This window comes from Delphinus delphis, chromosome 2 (genome assembly GCF_949987515.2).
Source record: "Delphinus delphis chromosome 2, mDelDel1.2, whole genome shotgun sequence".
NCBI classification, from domain to species: Eukaryota; Metazoa; Chordata; class Mammalia; order Artiodactyla; family Delphinidae; genus Delphinus; species Delphinus delphis.
In genome coordinates this window covers 167,365,479-167,380,852 of record NC_082684.1, presented here as the reverse complement: position 1 = coordinate 167,380,852, position 15,374 = coordinate 167,365,479, and the positions used below count along the sequence as shown (strand labels likewise).

At 42.8% G+C, this 15,374-nt stretch overlaps 1 protein-coding gene across 4 annotated transcripts in view; it reads left to right on the top strand.

Moving 5' to 3' along the window:
* The window catches only part of PRTFDC1 (phosphoribosyl transferase domain containing 1), a 93,523-nt gene that overhangs the window by 76,083 nt on the left and 2,066 nt on the right, over positions 1–15,374 (top strand). For 3 of the 4 annotated variants that reach the window (XM_060006217.1, XM_060006219.1, XM_060006216.1), the window contains 5 exons: positions 8,785–8,802; positions 10,143–10,225; positions 10,712–10,758; positions 15,086–15,162; positions 15,285–15,343. In XM_060006217.1, the coding sequence (XP_059862200.1) occupies positions 8,785–8,802; positions 10,143–10,225; positions 10,712–10,758; positions 15,086–15,162; positions 15,285–15,343 (284 nt within the window). The remainder of the gene's footprint in view (positions 1–8,784; positions 8,803–10,142; positions 10,226–10,711; positions 10,759–15,085; positions 15,163–15,284; positions 15,344–15,374) is intronic. The other variant, XM_060006220.1, reaches the window with a different exon arrangement.

Here is a 15,374-nt window from a genome sequence, read left to right as displayed (position 1 = left end):
CTCTCATATTTGCGGTCGTTATTGTTTTGCAATGCCCACATGGGGAAAGAAAGAGCAGCCACATTTAATTTTAAAGAAAGGTATAATGACACTAGGAACACTGCAGAGCCACAAGGACAAACTACAGAACCGCTTACTTCCCTCTCCTCGGAAGATAGCATAGCATCTGAGTGTTAAATTGCTATCTAGTAGGAAATTGTGCCCCGCAGAAATTGGAATTAACTTGTTGGTGTTAATGTATGTATCACATGGCCACCATTTGATGTTACTACATCAGTGCATAAAATATTATTTGATATTTGAGTATTTTATCCTAGAAAGATAAAATACTCAAAGCAATTTCCAGAAATTCATAACTTGTAACAACCCTGGAGTGGTCTTTAAATGATAAGTCATTTTAGTACTTTGTTGTATGACACTGCCTTGTAAGTTTATTACACAAGAGAATTATCGTACCTTGTGCATTTACCATGGAAGATGTCAATGTGGCAACTCTAAGAATCCCAAAGGAATGCCAAGAAAAAATGTGTACAGAAGAAGTGTAGTCTTTCTCTCCTGCCTTCTAAAATCATCTTCTATTTTGTTTTAAAGTGATTTTCCCTCTTAAGTGAGCACTGGATATTCCCTTCCTTTAAGACATAGGATAAAGGTTATCATTTTTTTAAAAGAGAGAGAGAGGAGATTGAGGAAAGGGTCATTTCTTACTGGGGGTGGAGTGAGCAGAGGAGGTAACAAGGCTGTGCCTCAGTTTCCTCACCTACAGTTACTGCAAAGACCACCCTCATCATGAGAAAGTAGAGATCATGGAAGTTGAGGTAGGAAAAGTGGAAACCAGCCAGCAGTAAGTCCGAACAGAGTGGGCTTCAGTTTTTTGCTAGCATGACAGTTGATTCGTCCAGGTTACCAGGTGCTGTTATGTGGTGTCTTTCCACTCTCCGTGTGTGCACAGACGCATTTCTACATACATTCAGAGGTGTGCCGAGTAGAACACCTTGGGCTTCTTGGGTAAATGTTTTCAAGATGAATCACCATTGATAACCAGGTTCTCAGCTGTCTCGACATGCAGCTCAGGGTCCCTAGGCTCATGTCAGAAGGGAATGTTTAATGAACCAACGTAGACCACACTCTGTGCTTTCAAATATATCTTGAATCTGCCTATGTCTCTCCATCTCCATGGTAACCATCCAAATGTAGACCTTGCTACTCAAAGTGTGGTCTAGGGCAGGCATCAGATAAACTTTCCAGGTAAGGGCCAAATAGTAAATATTTTTCGGTTTTGTGGCCCATATAGTATTCTGTTCATCGACTTCACTCTGCCATCATAGCATGAAAGCAGAAAGCTGCCATAGATGAAGTGGAAACCAATGGACATGGCTGTGTTTCAATAAAACTTTATTTACAAAAACAGGCGGCAGGCCAGATTTGGCCAATGGGCCATAGTTTGCTGACCCTTGGTCTAGAAACCAGCAAGGTCAGCGCCACCTGGAGGCTTATTAGAAATGTAGTCTCTCAGATCCCACCCCAGATCTACTGAATTAAATCTTCATTTTAACAAGATCCCGGACATGATTCCTATCCACATTAAAGTTTGAGAAGACTAGTCTCTAGGGCGAGACTAGCTCTGTCCCTCTTTTGAGCTGCTGTGAAAACCTAACCAGTCTCCCTGAACTTACCTTCACTTAACTATGCCACCCTGCAAACCATTCTCCAAGAAGCAGTCAAAGGGATCTTCTTAAAATACAAATTGGATCACATCACTTGCCTACTGAAAACCTTTCAGCAGCCTGTCAATTAGGGTTGTCAGATTTAGTAAAAAAAACAAAAAAAAACAAAAAACAAAGCAAAAAACAGGATGCCAAGTTAAATTTGAATTTCAAATAAGCAATGAATAAATTTTCAGCATAAGTATGTCCCATGCAATATTTGGAACACATGTAAACTAAAAAGTTGTTCTTTATCTGAAATTCAGATGTATCTGGATGTTCTGTATTTTACCTGGCAACCCAGTGCTCTGAGATTACAGTCCGACCTCCTTATCACAGCCTCAAAGACCCGCGTGATCTGGCCCTGTCTCCCTCCCAGCATCACGGTACAGCGTTCACCTCCACCTCGCAGTGCAGTAAGCACTCTGGCTAAGCTCCTTCCTGCCAAGACCTCGGACAAGCCGTGGCCTCCACCTGGAATCCACTTTCCTCCTCTCCGTCAGATTTCAGCCTAAAGGCTCCCGTGTAAGGGAGGCCTTCCCCAACTCTCGGTCTGAAATGAGCACATGCTCTTCCCCTCTAGCCGTCCCCCCGCCCCACATTCTCCATTAAGTCTCTATACCCACCCTGTTTCCACTGAAGCCTTTTCCATAATTTCCGGTGTTTATTTGGGGCTTATTTATTTTATTTGCCTATTTCCCCCACCAGGATGTCAGTGTGATGGCGGCAGGGACCATTCTATCCCAGCATTGTGCATGGTACCTAGTCTGCAACAGGTCAGAATAAGTATTTGGTGATCGAGTGAGTGCAGGCTCCTCTTTCTCTTAGATAGAAATCAGAAAGACCTCTTCAGTTAAGTCTGGGAACGGGCGGACATGGCAGAAGGAAAGGGTAAATAGAAGCCCACCTGGTCACACGGAAGGACGATGAACCAGCTGGTTTGGTTGGGAACTGGATGAGTGATGTCGAGTGAGGGGACATTCTCTCTGTAGAAGCAGAAGGGCTTCAGTGTTCCACGGGAGTCCAGGCTAGATGGAGTTGGTGAGTGCTACACCTGAGAGTGGAGGATGAAAAAAATTTCACTTAACCTTTGGAATTTCCTTTTCCTTAAAAGGATAAAGGCATTCATATGGGCTGCTCTGCTCATCCCTTCAGCCTTTCAGAAAAGGCTATCCATTAAGAGTTTGAGAGAACTTTAAAAATAAATTTCAGGGATTTCCCTGGTGGTCCAATGGTTAAGACTCCGTGCTTCCCATGCAGGGGGCGCGGGTTGGATCCCTGGTCGGGGAACTAAGATCCCGCAGGCCAGGCAGAGTGGCTGAAAAAAGAAAAAGAAAAAGAAAAAAAAAAATTCAAAGGCCCTTCAGAGTGTTTCCATCATGCAGAATGTACACCAGCTGGGAAAAAAACTTAAAAGGAAAAGGCACCCAACAGTGAGTGGGTCCTTTTATTAATGGTGGTAGAAGAAAGTCTGAAACTGCAATAAATATCTGCCTGGGATGGAAGATGCTTTGGGTGAATATCTGCATTGCAAGTGTTGTTACAAGCCATCAGCTAACTTATCCCTTCTCATAGAGTAATCACAATTTCTCAATCAACAAATTTACACTGAAGTTATACTTATCATATTATTACTCTGCCATGAACTTCTTCAGGCCTTCTTTTTTTTAATGCTCGGTACCCAGAGAAGAACTTTAGGGGTTCTTTCCACACAAGACTGTTTCCTTGAGCTTAAAGAAATCCAAAGAAGGACTGTGATCCTGTGATCGTCTTAGAGAGAAGAGGGTGAGGTTTTACTTGGAACCAGAACGTCTGGGAATAGCACCGAAGAGGGAGAGACATTAGCATGTGGAAAGGGGGAGGAAGGGGAGGGAATAGCGGAGCCAGAGGACAGGAGTGGCCCAGTGTGACTGAAGGAAATTAGTCAAAAATAGGAAAACGATAATTTGAAAAACTGAAAATGTCGACTGAATTTGGTTTATAGAATATGTTGAATAACTAGTGTAACTTGCTCGGAAAAGCAAAGAGCCACAAAAGTTGCTGAGCCGTGGTGACATCATGAAGCTGTGTTTTGGGGAAAATGCACCTGACGGGAGGGTGGAATTAACTGAAAGAAGGGAGAGACTCCAGGTAGAGAAACCAGTTAGGAGACCACTTGATTGTTCACTTGATTGATTGACTGATTGGAGCACTTGAACTACAGGAACGAAGTAGGGAGTGAAACAGAAGGAACAGCCCTCTCCAAAGGCGCAGGAAGGAGCTCAGTGATTCCTGAAAGAGGGAGGGTTAGAAAGGATTTTTTAAAATCAAATTTGTTTATAGAAGGACTTTTAAAAACATGGAAAAATCACCTGTATAATTTTCCATGCATTGTAAACCCCGTAACTGTACTATGTAACTTCTTAAGTCCTCTATAGATGTGCAAGTTAATATGTTTAGGAAAGGGAGGGCTTCCCTGGTGGCTCAGTGGCTGAGAATCCATCTGCCGATGCAGGGGACATGGGTTCGTGCCCCGGTCCGGGAGGATCCCACATGCCGTGGAGCAGCTGGGCCCGCGAGCCATGGCTGCTGAGCCTGCGCGTCCGGAGCCTGTGCTCCGCAACGGGAGAGGCCACAACAGTGAGAGGCCCGCGTACCGCAAAAAAGAAAAAAAAAAAAATGTTTAGGAAAGGGAGATTATAGACAGCCCCTGTGCTCCTTTCTGTTTCTTGGCTTCTTTTATTACCTCTTCTTCCTTCCTTCCTCCCTCCCTCCCTCCCTCCCTCCCTCCATCCCTTCCTTCCTTCCTCCCTCCCTCCGTCTCTTCCTTCCTTTCTCTCTCCTTCCTTCCTTCCTTTCTTCCTTCCTTCCTTCCTTCCTTCTTTCCTCCCTCCCTCCTTCCCTCCCTCCCTTCCTCCCTCCCTTCCTCCTCTCTCCTTCCTCCCTCCCTTCCTCCTCTCTCCTTCCTCCCTCCCTCCCTCCCTCCTTCCCTCCTCCCTCCCTCCCTCCCTTCCTTCCTCCCTCCGTCCCTTCCTTCCTCCCTCTCTCCCTTTCTCTCTCCTTCCTTCCTTCCTTTCTTCCTTCCTTCCTTCCTTCCTTCTTTCCTCCCTCCCTCCTTCCCTCCCTCCCTTCCTCCCTCCCTTCCTTCTCTCTCCCTCCTCCCTCCCTCCCTCCTTCCCTCCTCCCTCCCTCCCTCCCTTCCTCCTTTCTTTTTTTTAAAGCAAAAGGAAGAAAACTCCCAAGAAAGGCTGGCTGCGTCATGGTTCTAAGTAGGTCACGGCAGTTGAATACAGGGAGCCCTCAATGATTCAGTTCAGTGGCCCCTTCAGCTCACAGCATTAAAAGCATTTCACTTGGTGTGTTTAAGCTGTCTGCACAATGCGCTCTCTGGCTGATTTTTTTCAAAGTTGATTTAATCCTGGCACTTCATAAAATGTGTGTATCCATCAAAGCAAGACGATTTTATTCATGTTCAAGAGAAATCTCTGAAAGGGTGGAATAAAACCAAACGCATGGAAACAGGCGCAAATCCAGCAATGGAAAAACACAGATGTGTAGGTTAAGTGCAAGATTTCAGGAGACGCGCCACCCCACCCCGAATAAGTTCCTAACCAAATGCCAGAGTGAAGCATCGGAACCTGCCAACGTTTCCTCCTTGGCTGCCTTAACTGTTTAAATCATTCCTTTTAAATTGCATCTGACTAGGCTGAGAACAATAACGGAAATGCCCACCGACTGATGATTCTGGCAATTCTGTGAATTATCACATAAAGCGAAACGCTGGACTGCATGCCTTTCTCCATGGGGTTTATATTCACACTCCTGCGCACACTCAGCATCCACGCTCAGCTCACCATCACTCCTGCCATCATCCCTCTGCTGGGTGTGACCACAGCCGCAAAAATACATTGCTGCGGATTAGACCGTGGGGTGCTGATCATTTTGCATTTTGAAAGACTGAAAGGAATAACCTATTGAAGAAAACCATTTAGATTTGCATAACTCTTTCCTTCTTTCTTTTCTTCTTCTCTTTCTTCCTTCCTTTCTTTTTCTTTAGGAAACCTGACGGGATTAGCTTCGATCAGGATCATGCAATAGCAAAGAAAGGACACACTCTGGAGAGTCCCCATAGGATTTTTGCCTGCGGTTCCCAAGCTACAGATTTTACTGGCTTTCTGGGAGGAAGTGAGCTCGGTGTGATGAGATGACTAAGATGGGGGCTGGTGAACATCTCAGATTCAGCGATTGGAGTTAGCAGATTGGAAGTGTTTAAGGGAGGCACAGTATGTTCTGGAAAATTCCCAAGGTTGCCCAGTCAAGAAAATAGGGATTTTAGAAGATTTCTTAAAGGAAAATTAAAAGCAATAGACATTAATAATAGCTCAGTTAAGGAGGGATTATACATCTTTAAGGAGAAAAATGGAGGGGATGTGTCAAAAGTATAATGAACTAGAGGAAGAAAGAAGGTCGGAATTGTTGATTTGTTCCACGTGCAGTTTTCTGAGCCCCGACTGCATACCAGTCTCCGTGTTATATGCTGATCATATAAAGATGAGTTAGTCTTTGTCTCTTAGCTTGTGGAGCTAATCTTGGTCCATTAAAGTATAAAGAGATTAGTTCTCTTGGACAATACTGAAAATGCTTCCAAAGTTGGGGTAGTCACTTTCTCTCTACTCAAGGAGGGTTTTGCAAGGCAGAGCCAATCTTCCAAAGGTACTAAAAGCATTGCTGTATTTGGAGGTGAGCTTTTCACACAACAGGCAGGCCACTAAAAATCCAGGAGTCAATCCATATACCACTAATGAAAGAGTTTGAAAACACTGTTGATGTTCTCTAAAGGAAAATAAATATATATGCAATGACTGCTCTGTAGAACTCACTAAAGAACTCCAGTTTTCTGCATAGTTCCCTTTCAAGAGCAGGTGGTTTTTCTATACTCGTATTCCCATGCCCATCATTTAGGAGCCTGCTAAATAATTTTACTTTTTTAGTACTCTGCAGAACTCAGAAAGTCCTTTGTATTGTTACAGACTATTCTAAATTAAAAGAGATTAAAGATCCAGTGCACGGTCTTAGATTAGACAAACCGACTACAACAAAAGCCATCTGAAGGACAACTGGGAAAATTTAAATATGTACTAGGTTTATATGATATTAAGAAATTATTGTTGAGGGGCTTCCCTGGTGGTGCAGTGGTTAAGAATCCGCCTGCCAATGCAGGGGACACGGGTTCGAGCCCTAGTCCGGGAAGATCCCACATGCCGCGGAGCAATTAAGCCCATGCGCCACAACTACTGAGCATGCGCTCTAGAGCCCACGAACCACAACTACTGAGTCCACGTGCCACAGCTACTGAAGCCCGTGCGCCTAGAGCACGTGCTCCGCAACAAGAGAAGCCACCGCGATGAGAGGCCCGCGCACGGCAATGAAGAGTAGACCCTGCTCGCCGCAACTAGAGAAAGCCCGCGCGCAGCAACGAAGACCCAATGCAGCCAAAAATAAATAATTTTAAAATAATAAATAATTGATTTTTAAAAAAGAAATTATTGTCGAATAAAGAAGTGTGGTATACATACACAGTGGAATGTTACTAAGCCCTTAAAAAAAAACGAAGGAAATCCTGCCATTTTCAACAACGTGGATGGACCTTGAAGACGTTACGCTAAGTGAAATAGGTTGGACAGAGAAAAACAAATACTGTGTCATCTTACCTATATGTGGAATCTAAAACAAAATAAAACAAAACAAAAGCCAAACTCACAGGAAGAAAGGTCAGATCTGTGGTTACCAGAGGCAGGGTGTGGGCCCGGGGAAGCCGGTCAAAAAGCACGAACTTCCAGCTGTAAGTCAGATAAGTCTAGAGATGTAGCATACAGCATGGTAGCTCTAGTTAACACTACTGAGCGATATATGTAAAAGTTATTAAAAGAATAAACCCTAAGACTCCTCATCACAAAGAAAAGATGGTTTTGCTTCTTTTGCTTTTTGTTTGTATCGTATCTACGTGAGAGGACGGCTGCTGACTAAATTTATTGCAGTAATCATTTCACAGTATATCTAAGTCAAACCACCGTGCTGTACACCTTAAACTAACATAGTGGAGTATGTCAATTATATCTCGATCAAATGGAAAAAATGAAAAAAGAAATAAATTACTGCCATTTTTGTTAGAGGTGCTAATACTTAGGCTATGCGAAATGTGCAATGTCATGATAACTTTAATATAAAATACATAAGCATTTTTAAATACTGTTAACAGTTAGAAACGCATCAACATCTAGAAAATCTTTAGACTTTTCTATTTGATTTTCATCATGTGTATGCATTACCTTGATTTTTTAATTGTATTTAATTAATTTTGACACTGTATCTCTGGATTTGTGCCTATACACATCCCACTTCCCAGCCACCACTATATCTTGTAGTTGAAACTAATCACTTCAAGGATGACTCTTGTTTTGCAAGGCTCTGAGCTTTCAAAAAAACAGATTTAATTACGTGCAGTGCACTTTATTTAATTAGGCAAGAATGCAGACTAAGAGTTTAAACAGCGTTTTTATTATAAGATTGAAACAAAAAGAGATTGTGAACTAGGACATTAAATTAACCAAGTATTCTCCCAGTATTCTGGTTGGTTAATAGGCATGGTTGATAAGCCTCAATCAAACTAAAAATGCACACCCTAACTAGTTGTGATGGGTTGTTGGTTAAGAATACAGCAAATGTGTTCAGGATACCAAGGGGACTCCTCTGTCAGTGTGATCTACGGGGGATACCGTGGGCATGACCTATTTTAGAAACGACAAAATAATCTTATATTTTAATGATAAAATTAAGATTCTTTAATGGATTTAATGAATAAAAAGACTGTACCTGTACAGACACCAATATTGCAGCACTCAGTAATTCCAGAAAGACTGTTAAAATGAATCTGGAAGCCTAGATTACCTCCAAACATTTGGGTTAGATGGACGGCGGAGGACCAGCTAAGCTGATTGTGAAATTCTAACTCTCAGCAAACTGTGTGTTTATCTTATGAGCCAGATTTGCCTCATATTCTAAATAGTTGTGTTTTTTGTTTTGCCTTGTTTTTTTATTTCAGAATGTCCTCATTGTCGAGGTAAGCTGACTTTTCTTTATCCATACTTGGAAGCTGAAAGAATCCAATGGTGAGTTTCGAAATATAGAACCTGTTGTCAAACTGGCCAAGGATTTATTGAATTCCCACTGTGTTTAGGGCTCTTCAAATTTACAGAATAGGAGTCAACTGGAATCACTGGCTTGAAATAACTGAGAATGGAAGCTTTGCAATAATAGTTGCATGGTACTTTATCCAGTTTTATATCTAATGCTACCCATGTCTAAATTGGTTCTTATACCTATTTGTGAATCAGATATTTTCACGGAAGAGAAAGCTAGCCCACAGAACCAAAAATTTTTAATAGTAAAACCAAGGTTAGAATTCTCTTCACCCTTAATTCAGTGTTCTTGCTAATGTCCTCTGATGACTTGGAATAATTCTCCCTTTGGCATCCAAATCATAAATAGAATTAATCTAAAAATTTGCTATCCAGGGGAACTCTATAATTTAATTTAATTTGTTTTTCTGTTTAAAAAATAAAAAGAAGAAAGAAAGGACGGGTCCGGGAGCCCAGCAGGCCTGTCTTATCAGCTGGCAAAAATTCAGGGAAGCTGTTTTCAAGCTTTGGTTACAGTTGCCTGAGTGTGCCACACGTATCTGCAGTTCTGCCTCAGACATAACCCATGAAGGAGAGCCTCTAGCCAAATGCATTGCCCAACCCTGGCTAAACTCAGACCCGTTGTTTTGATAATCAGCTCCTGACAGCTGATTTCTGTCCCACGGACAATCCATTGCGGCTGCCCATTCTACTCTAATTATGCAGCAGCTCATCAGCGGGGATGAGCCTCAGCTCACGGCAGCCTCGCACCCTCAGAACTCACAGGCTGTCACCAGCTGCTGTCCAGACACATCTCACTTCCCAGCCATAGAATCTCCTATTAAGTGAGGAGAGCAAGGGGGGAGGCATTTATCCATTCGGCGTATTCAGATGTACATCCCAAGTCCATGAAAATTCACGCATCCTGTGTTGTGTTACATAACCTCAGGGCCAAATTTAGTCCTTGAATGCGCGCGCACGAATCCAAATGCACTCAATAAAGAGCCCCACGTGCTTTCCAGAGGCTGAACTTAGCCTTTCAACACAGCTCAAGGATTCTAGGAGGAAATAGTCACCAATATATTCCCCCCAAACCCAGCTTCCAGAAAGAAGCACCTGTCTAAAACATATAACCGGCTCTGCCTCCTACTTTTACTCTAATTTGATGGCAGTCCTAATTATGATGCATTATTAATAAGGACTAGAATCATCTGTCTGGATGAAATGCCTTTTAATGCAGCCCAAAGGCATTTGGTTGAATTTGTCTATCCTCTTTGCAAAGGATGTTGTCGGAACCGGGAGGACCATGAAGGCATTGCTCGGTAGCATAGAGAAATACAAGCCCAACAGGATTAAGGTAGCCAGGTGAGTGCCACGTTCACATCATCGCTGTTTCTGTCTTTCCAGGCCAGCACGAGAGGGATGCTAACACAGGAAGCTGTTTCCAATGAGTGCAGTCAATTCCAAACCACTGACCCTTTGCCCTGGAGTGTTGTGGTTTGACCATACTGAACAAACAGCCCATTTGACCGCTAGCCTGAGAGAGAGGAAAGGGAAGAGGACATGCTTTGCTGTGTGTCTGAGCCCCTCTTTCCGATGCCTCTGTTAGTTGTTTCCAGGAGCAGCTGGCAGAGCCCCAGTGCCTGCGCCCCTCTCCCTTCCTTTTATCCAGAATCTCACTGATGAGGTGCCGCAGGAGGGAATTTGAGGGCTGTGCTAATGCCCCATGTGCCCGAGGGAAAAAAGTGCACGTTTCAAATATATATTTTAATGATGTTCAATTCTATTTGCAATTCACAAACATTTCATCTGGATCACTAAAGCTTTTTTATTTTTTTCTTTTAATGGTAGTTTGTTGGTGAAGAGAACACCTAGAAGTGATGGCTTTAGACCTGACTGTAAGTGTTTTTTGGGTTTTTGTTGGCTGGTGGTGGTGTTTTGTATTTCAGAATCTTTGGTTTCCTCGTTGGCATTGTTGTGAAACGGAAGCTATAAAGATTTGATGGTCCCATAAATGGTCTGTGGTCTCCCCAGCAATAGAACCCTCTACAACCGGAGGTTTTCATTTTCTAATTTGCATCTTTCCCAGGAACTGTGTTGTGTACACAGTTTTTATTTTTAGGTTTTCCATAGTACCTTCACTCCTAAGAACTCAGCTAAATTGGTTTCAGGGGGTAGAGGGAGACATGACCCCCTCCTGGGCTGCCTTGGATGCACAGGATTCCTGCCTTGGCCTCTGTCCCCACCAGTTGGACACAGAGAGGCACTGGGAAGGTTGAGAGGTGTTCTGCTGTCTCCAGGAGCTGTGAGCAGACAACGTACAGCGCTGACCTTCAGCAAGCCTGAATTTTAGCGCAGAAGGGGAAATAGGAGACACCGCTCCACCACCTGCAAACACAAGTATAATAACACAGAGACTTAACAGAGCAAATATCTCTAGATACCATCTTCACACTTGAGTTCAGACACATGTTCTGAAGGACTTTGCTCATCTAAGGCACTTTCCTCCCTCCTCCCCAGGATACGAATAGTTCTGATGCCAGAGAGGATAAACAAGCTGCTTGATTATTTATTATTCTAACACTAGAGGCGATATTTTTTTCACTTGCATAGGCAGACTTCAGCTTGAGTTTTATGACTTACATTTGCACTCAAGCCTCTGGGATAATTTGGCTGCAGTTCTCATCAGCAAGCTGAACAAACATAAGCACGAGAAGCACACTATGGATGGGTGATGTGCCAGTGACACTGAACCAGCGATTCTTTATTCTAAAAACAAGTTTCATTCCTAGGCGGGGTGTATTAAATCTAGACAATGTCAGTTCTGGCCAGATAGACCCAAGAGCATGTCCCTGTCCAGATATTGGCTTGGGGAATGTAATCTGGATATAGTTAAGGTCCAACAAGGTTAATAAACAGAAATCTTCTAAGGAAATAACGTAAGATACTGTATAGAGAAGATTTCAACTGAAGTTGAAAGACACGCACTTCGGACATATCCAACTAGTTACAAATGTCTTGTGTCAGTCACAGCAACAGCACTAATAAAATAACAGCAGCTAACAGTAGTAAGAGATTTATTTTTTTAATTTTTAAAATTTTTAAAAAATTGAAGTATAGTTGATTTACAATGTCTTAGTTTCAGGTGTACAGCACAGTGATTCAGTTATACATATATATGTGTGTGTGTGTGTATATATATATATATTCTTTTTTAGATTCTTTTTCCTTATAGGGGTTATTATGAAGTATTGAGTATAGTTCCCTGTGCTATACAGTAGGTCCTTGTTGGGTCTCTCTTTTATATATAGTAGTGTGTATCTGTTAATCCCAACCTCCTAATTCATCTCTCCCCTCCCCTTTCCCTTTTGGTAACCATAAGTCTGTTTTCTATGTCTGTGAGTTTGAGTTACCATATGATCCTGCAATCCCGCTCTCGGGCATACATCCAGAGAAAACTATAATTTGAAAATATTTTGAAATAATTTCAAAATATTTGAAATATTCCAATAATTTGAAAATGTACATGCAGCACTATTTACAATAGCCAAGACATGGAAGCAACCTAAATGTCCATCGACAGATGAATGGATAAAGAAGATGTGGTACATACATACAATGGAATATTACTCAGCCATAAAAAAGAATGAAACCATGCCATTTGCAGCAACATGATGGACCTAGAGATCATCATACTGAGTGAAGTAAGCCAGACAAAGACAAATATCATATGACATCGCTTATATGTGGAATCTAAAAAAAAAAAAGATGCAAATGAATTTATTTACAAAACAGAAAGATTCTCACAGACATAGTAAGAGATTATGATGTGTCTGACTCTGTTCTAAAGGCTACACAGAGATTAACACATTTAATCCTTGCAACATTCCTCTAAAGTAAGTGCTATTGCTGTGCCCATTTTACAGATGAGGAAATTGAACACAACCAGGTTAAAGAGTTTGCCAAGGTCACAAAGCTGTAAGTGTAGAGTCAGTATTGAACCCAGGCAGTCTGGTTGCAATCATGGCTTTTACTCTTGCCCTGCAAATATAAGGGTAGGAACTGCAGCCATTTACCAGCTAGAGGTAGGTCACTCTGATTCCTGGCTGTTCTCCTGTCCTACTGATCCAGTGTTCTTCTTTTCTTTTTTTTTTTTAATTAATTTTTATTTATTTATTTTTGGCTGCGTTGGGTCTTCGTTGCTGCACATGGGGTTTCTCTAGTTGCAGTGAGCGGGGGCTAGTCTTCATTGCAGTGTGCGGGCTTCTCACTGTGGTGGCTTCTCTTGTTGTGGAGCATGGGCTCTAGGGGCACGGGCTTCAGTAGTTGTGGCTTGTGGGCTCTAGAGCACAGGCTCAGTAGTTGTGGCGCACGCGCTTAGTTGCTCTGTGGCATGTGGGATCTTCCCGGACCAGGGCTCGAACCCGTGTCCCCTGCATTGGCAGGCAGATTCTTAACGACTGCGCCACCAGGGAAGTCCCTGATCCAAAGTTCTTTTTTTTTCTTTATGGCTGCGTTGGGTCTTCATTGCTGTGCCGGCTTTCTCTAGTTGCGGTGAGCGGGGTCTACTCTTCATTGCTGTGTGCAGGCTTCTCATCACGGTGGCTTCTCTTGTTGTGGAGCACAGGCTCTAGGCACGCAGGCTTCAGTAGTTGCAGCATGTGGGCTCAGTAGTTGTGGCTCGTGGGCTCTAGAGTGCAGTCTCAGTAGTTGTGGCACATGGGCTTAGTTGCTCCGCGGCACGTGGGATCTTCCTGGACCAGGGCTTGAACCCATGTCCCCTGCATTGGCAGGCGGATTCTTAACCACTGAGCCACCAGGGAAGCCGCAACGTTCTTTTACTCAGAAGATTTGGCCTTCTGAATTGACTTTTCCCAGTCTGAGTTGCCACGCCTGTTTTAAGGATTGCATTGCACGCTGTAAAGTCATCATCATCCTTACAACCAGGGGTTCCTGGGATTTGCTAATATGCTTTTAGCTAGCTCAGAATCTCTGTGCTCTCTTTCTTCCCAGATTTCTGAGGCTTTGTACTTTTTGGTCCTTTCTCGTAATTGACTTTTTCCTTTATGCTCAATGGCACCTTTTATATCCTCTGACATCTTTTCTTCTGCTCTGCTTCTTCTCTTTGATTATTTTTTCTCAAGAAACCTACAGTTTGGAGGGATCAGATAGGCTTCCTAACAGTGACACATAATGGAATCCTTAGAAAAATAAGTCCCTCACCTCTAGCACTTTCTGTGAGCAAGAACCAGTTGGTTTCTCCATGTGGAAGCATCCTTGGTCAGAAGGACCAGAATGATGGTGAATGGTCAATGATGGAGATACATTTCTCTGGGCTGTAAGTCCACTGGCTATGCCAAAGTACTGTTTCATAGAAGTAAGCAAGTACATCTCTCGTTTGCAATACCGTAATAAACATAAGATTCCCCAATACTGGAAAGAATTTGAAAAATCATTGGGCTATAGTTTCAAGACCTAAAGAAGAAGAGCTACTGTATGTTCCTTAAGAATTCTTTTCAATAAAAATCATCTTTCTTTCAATATATTCATCCTTTGTTTAACCTAAGTATCTCCTACTGCATTTAAATCCATTTACTCCCATCCTGCCCTCAGTGGAGACAGAAAGCTAATTACTATCATGTGCATTATGGACTCAAAGACTAGCATTAGAGTAACCCTTAGCATTGTCTTCCTCAGGCTGAACAGTCCCTTTTCCTCTCATCTTGTCTCCCGGATTTTGCTTTCCAGCTCTTTATCCAGCCGAGGCCACTGAGTGCCGTGGGAGGATGGCTTCCTATTGCAACAGCCTGTGCCCCTATTCATGTATTACAGCATTGGAATACCTTCCAATACCTTTGAACTGCACTTCATGCTTTGACATGATATCATTGGATGCTGCTTGCTTTGGAACAGCAGGGCTGCATGCCTGACGCATGCACACTTCTTGATATCCACGGGGCTGCCTGAGCCCTTGCTCAGCTCTGTCTACCGGAAGTGCAGTCATTTTTCACTGTCTGTTTGCTGGTCGTCCTGTCTCCCTGAGTAGAGTCACTCTGGTCCAGGTCCTACTGGGCTCATCCTATGCATTGTCTGTCACTTTTCTCACTTACTTCTGCCTAATGGAAGGTCGTCATAGGTTAAGTGCCAACAGTAGCATATGGTGGCTTTATACTTATGTTATTTAAATTGTGTTCCTTTTATTTTTTCCTCCCTCTCTCTGCTCAGATGCTGGATTTGAGATCCCAGACTTATTTGTGGTGGGTTATGCCTTAGATTACAATGAATACTTCAGAGATCTGAACGTAAGTCTTGCATGCAAATCCCTAGCCCCCTTCTCACAAGAACTTAACAATGACATCAATTTAACAAATTTTTGAGATAGCCGTAATGATGGCTGCCATTTAATGAGTGTCTTCTGTGTCAGGAATATTCTGGGCACTTGGCATTCGTAATCCCAGTGAATTTCCACCACTGCCCAGCAAGGTAGGTATTAGGTTGTTGGAAGCAATTATGA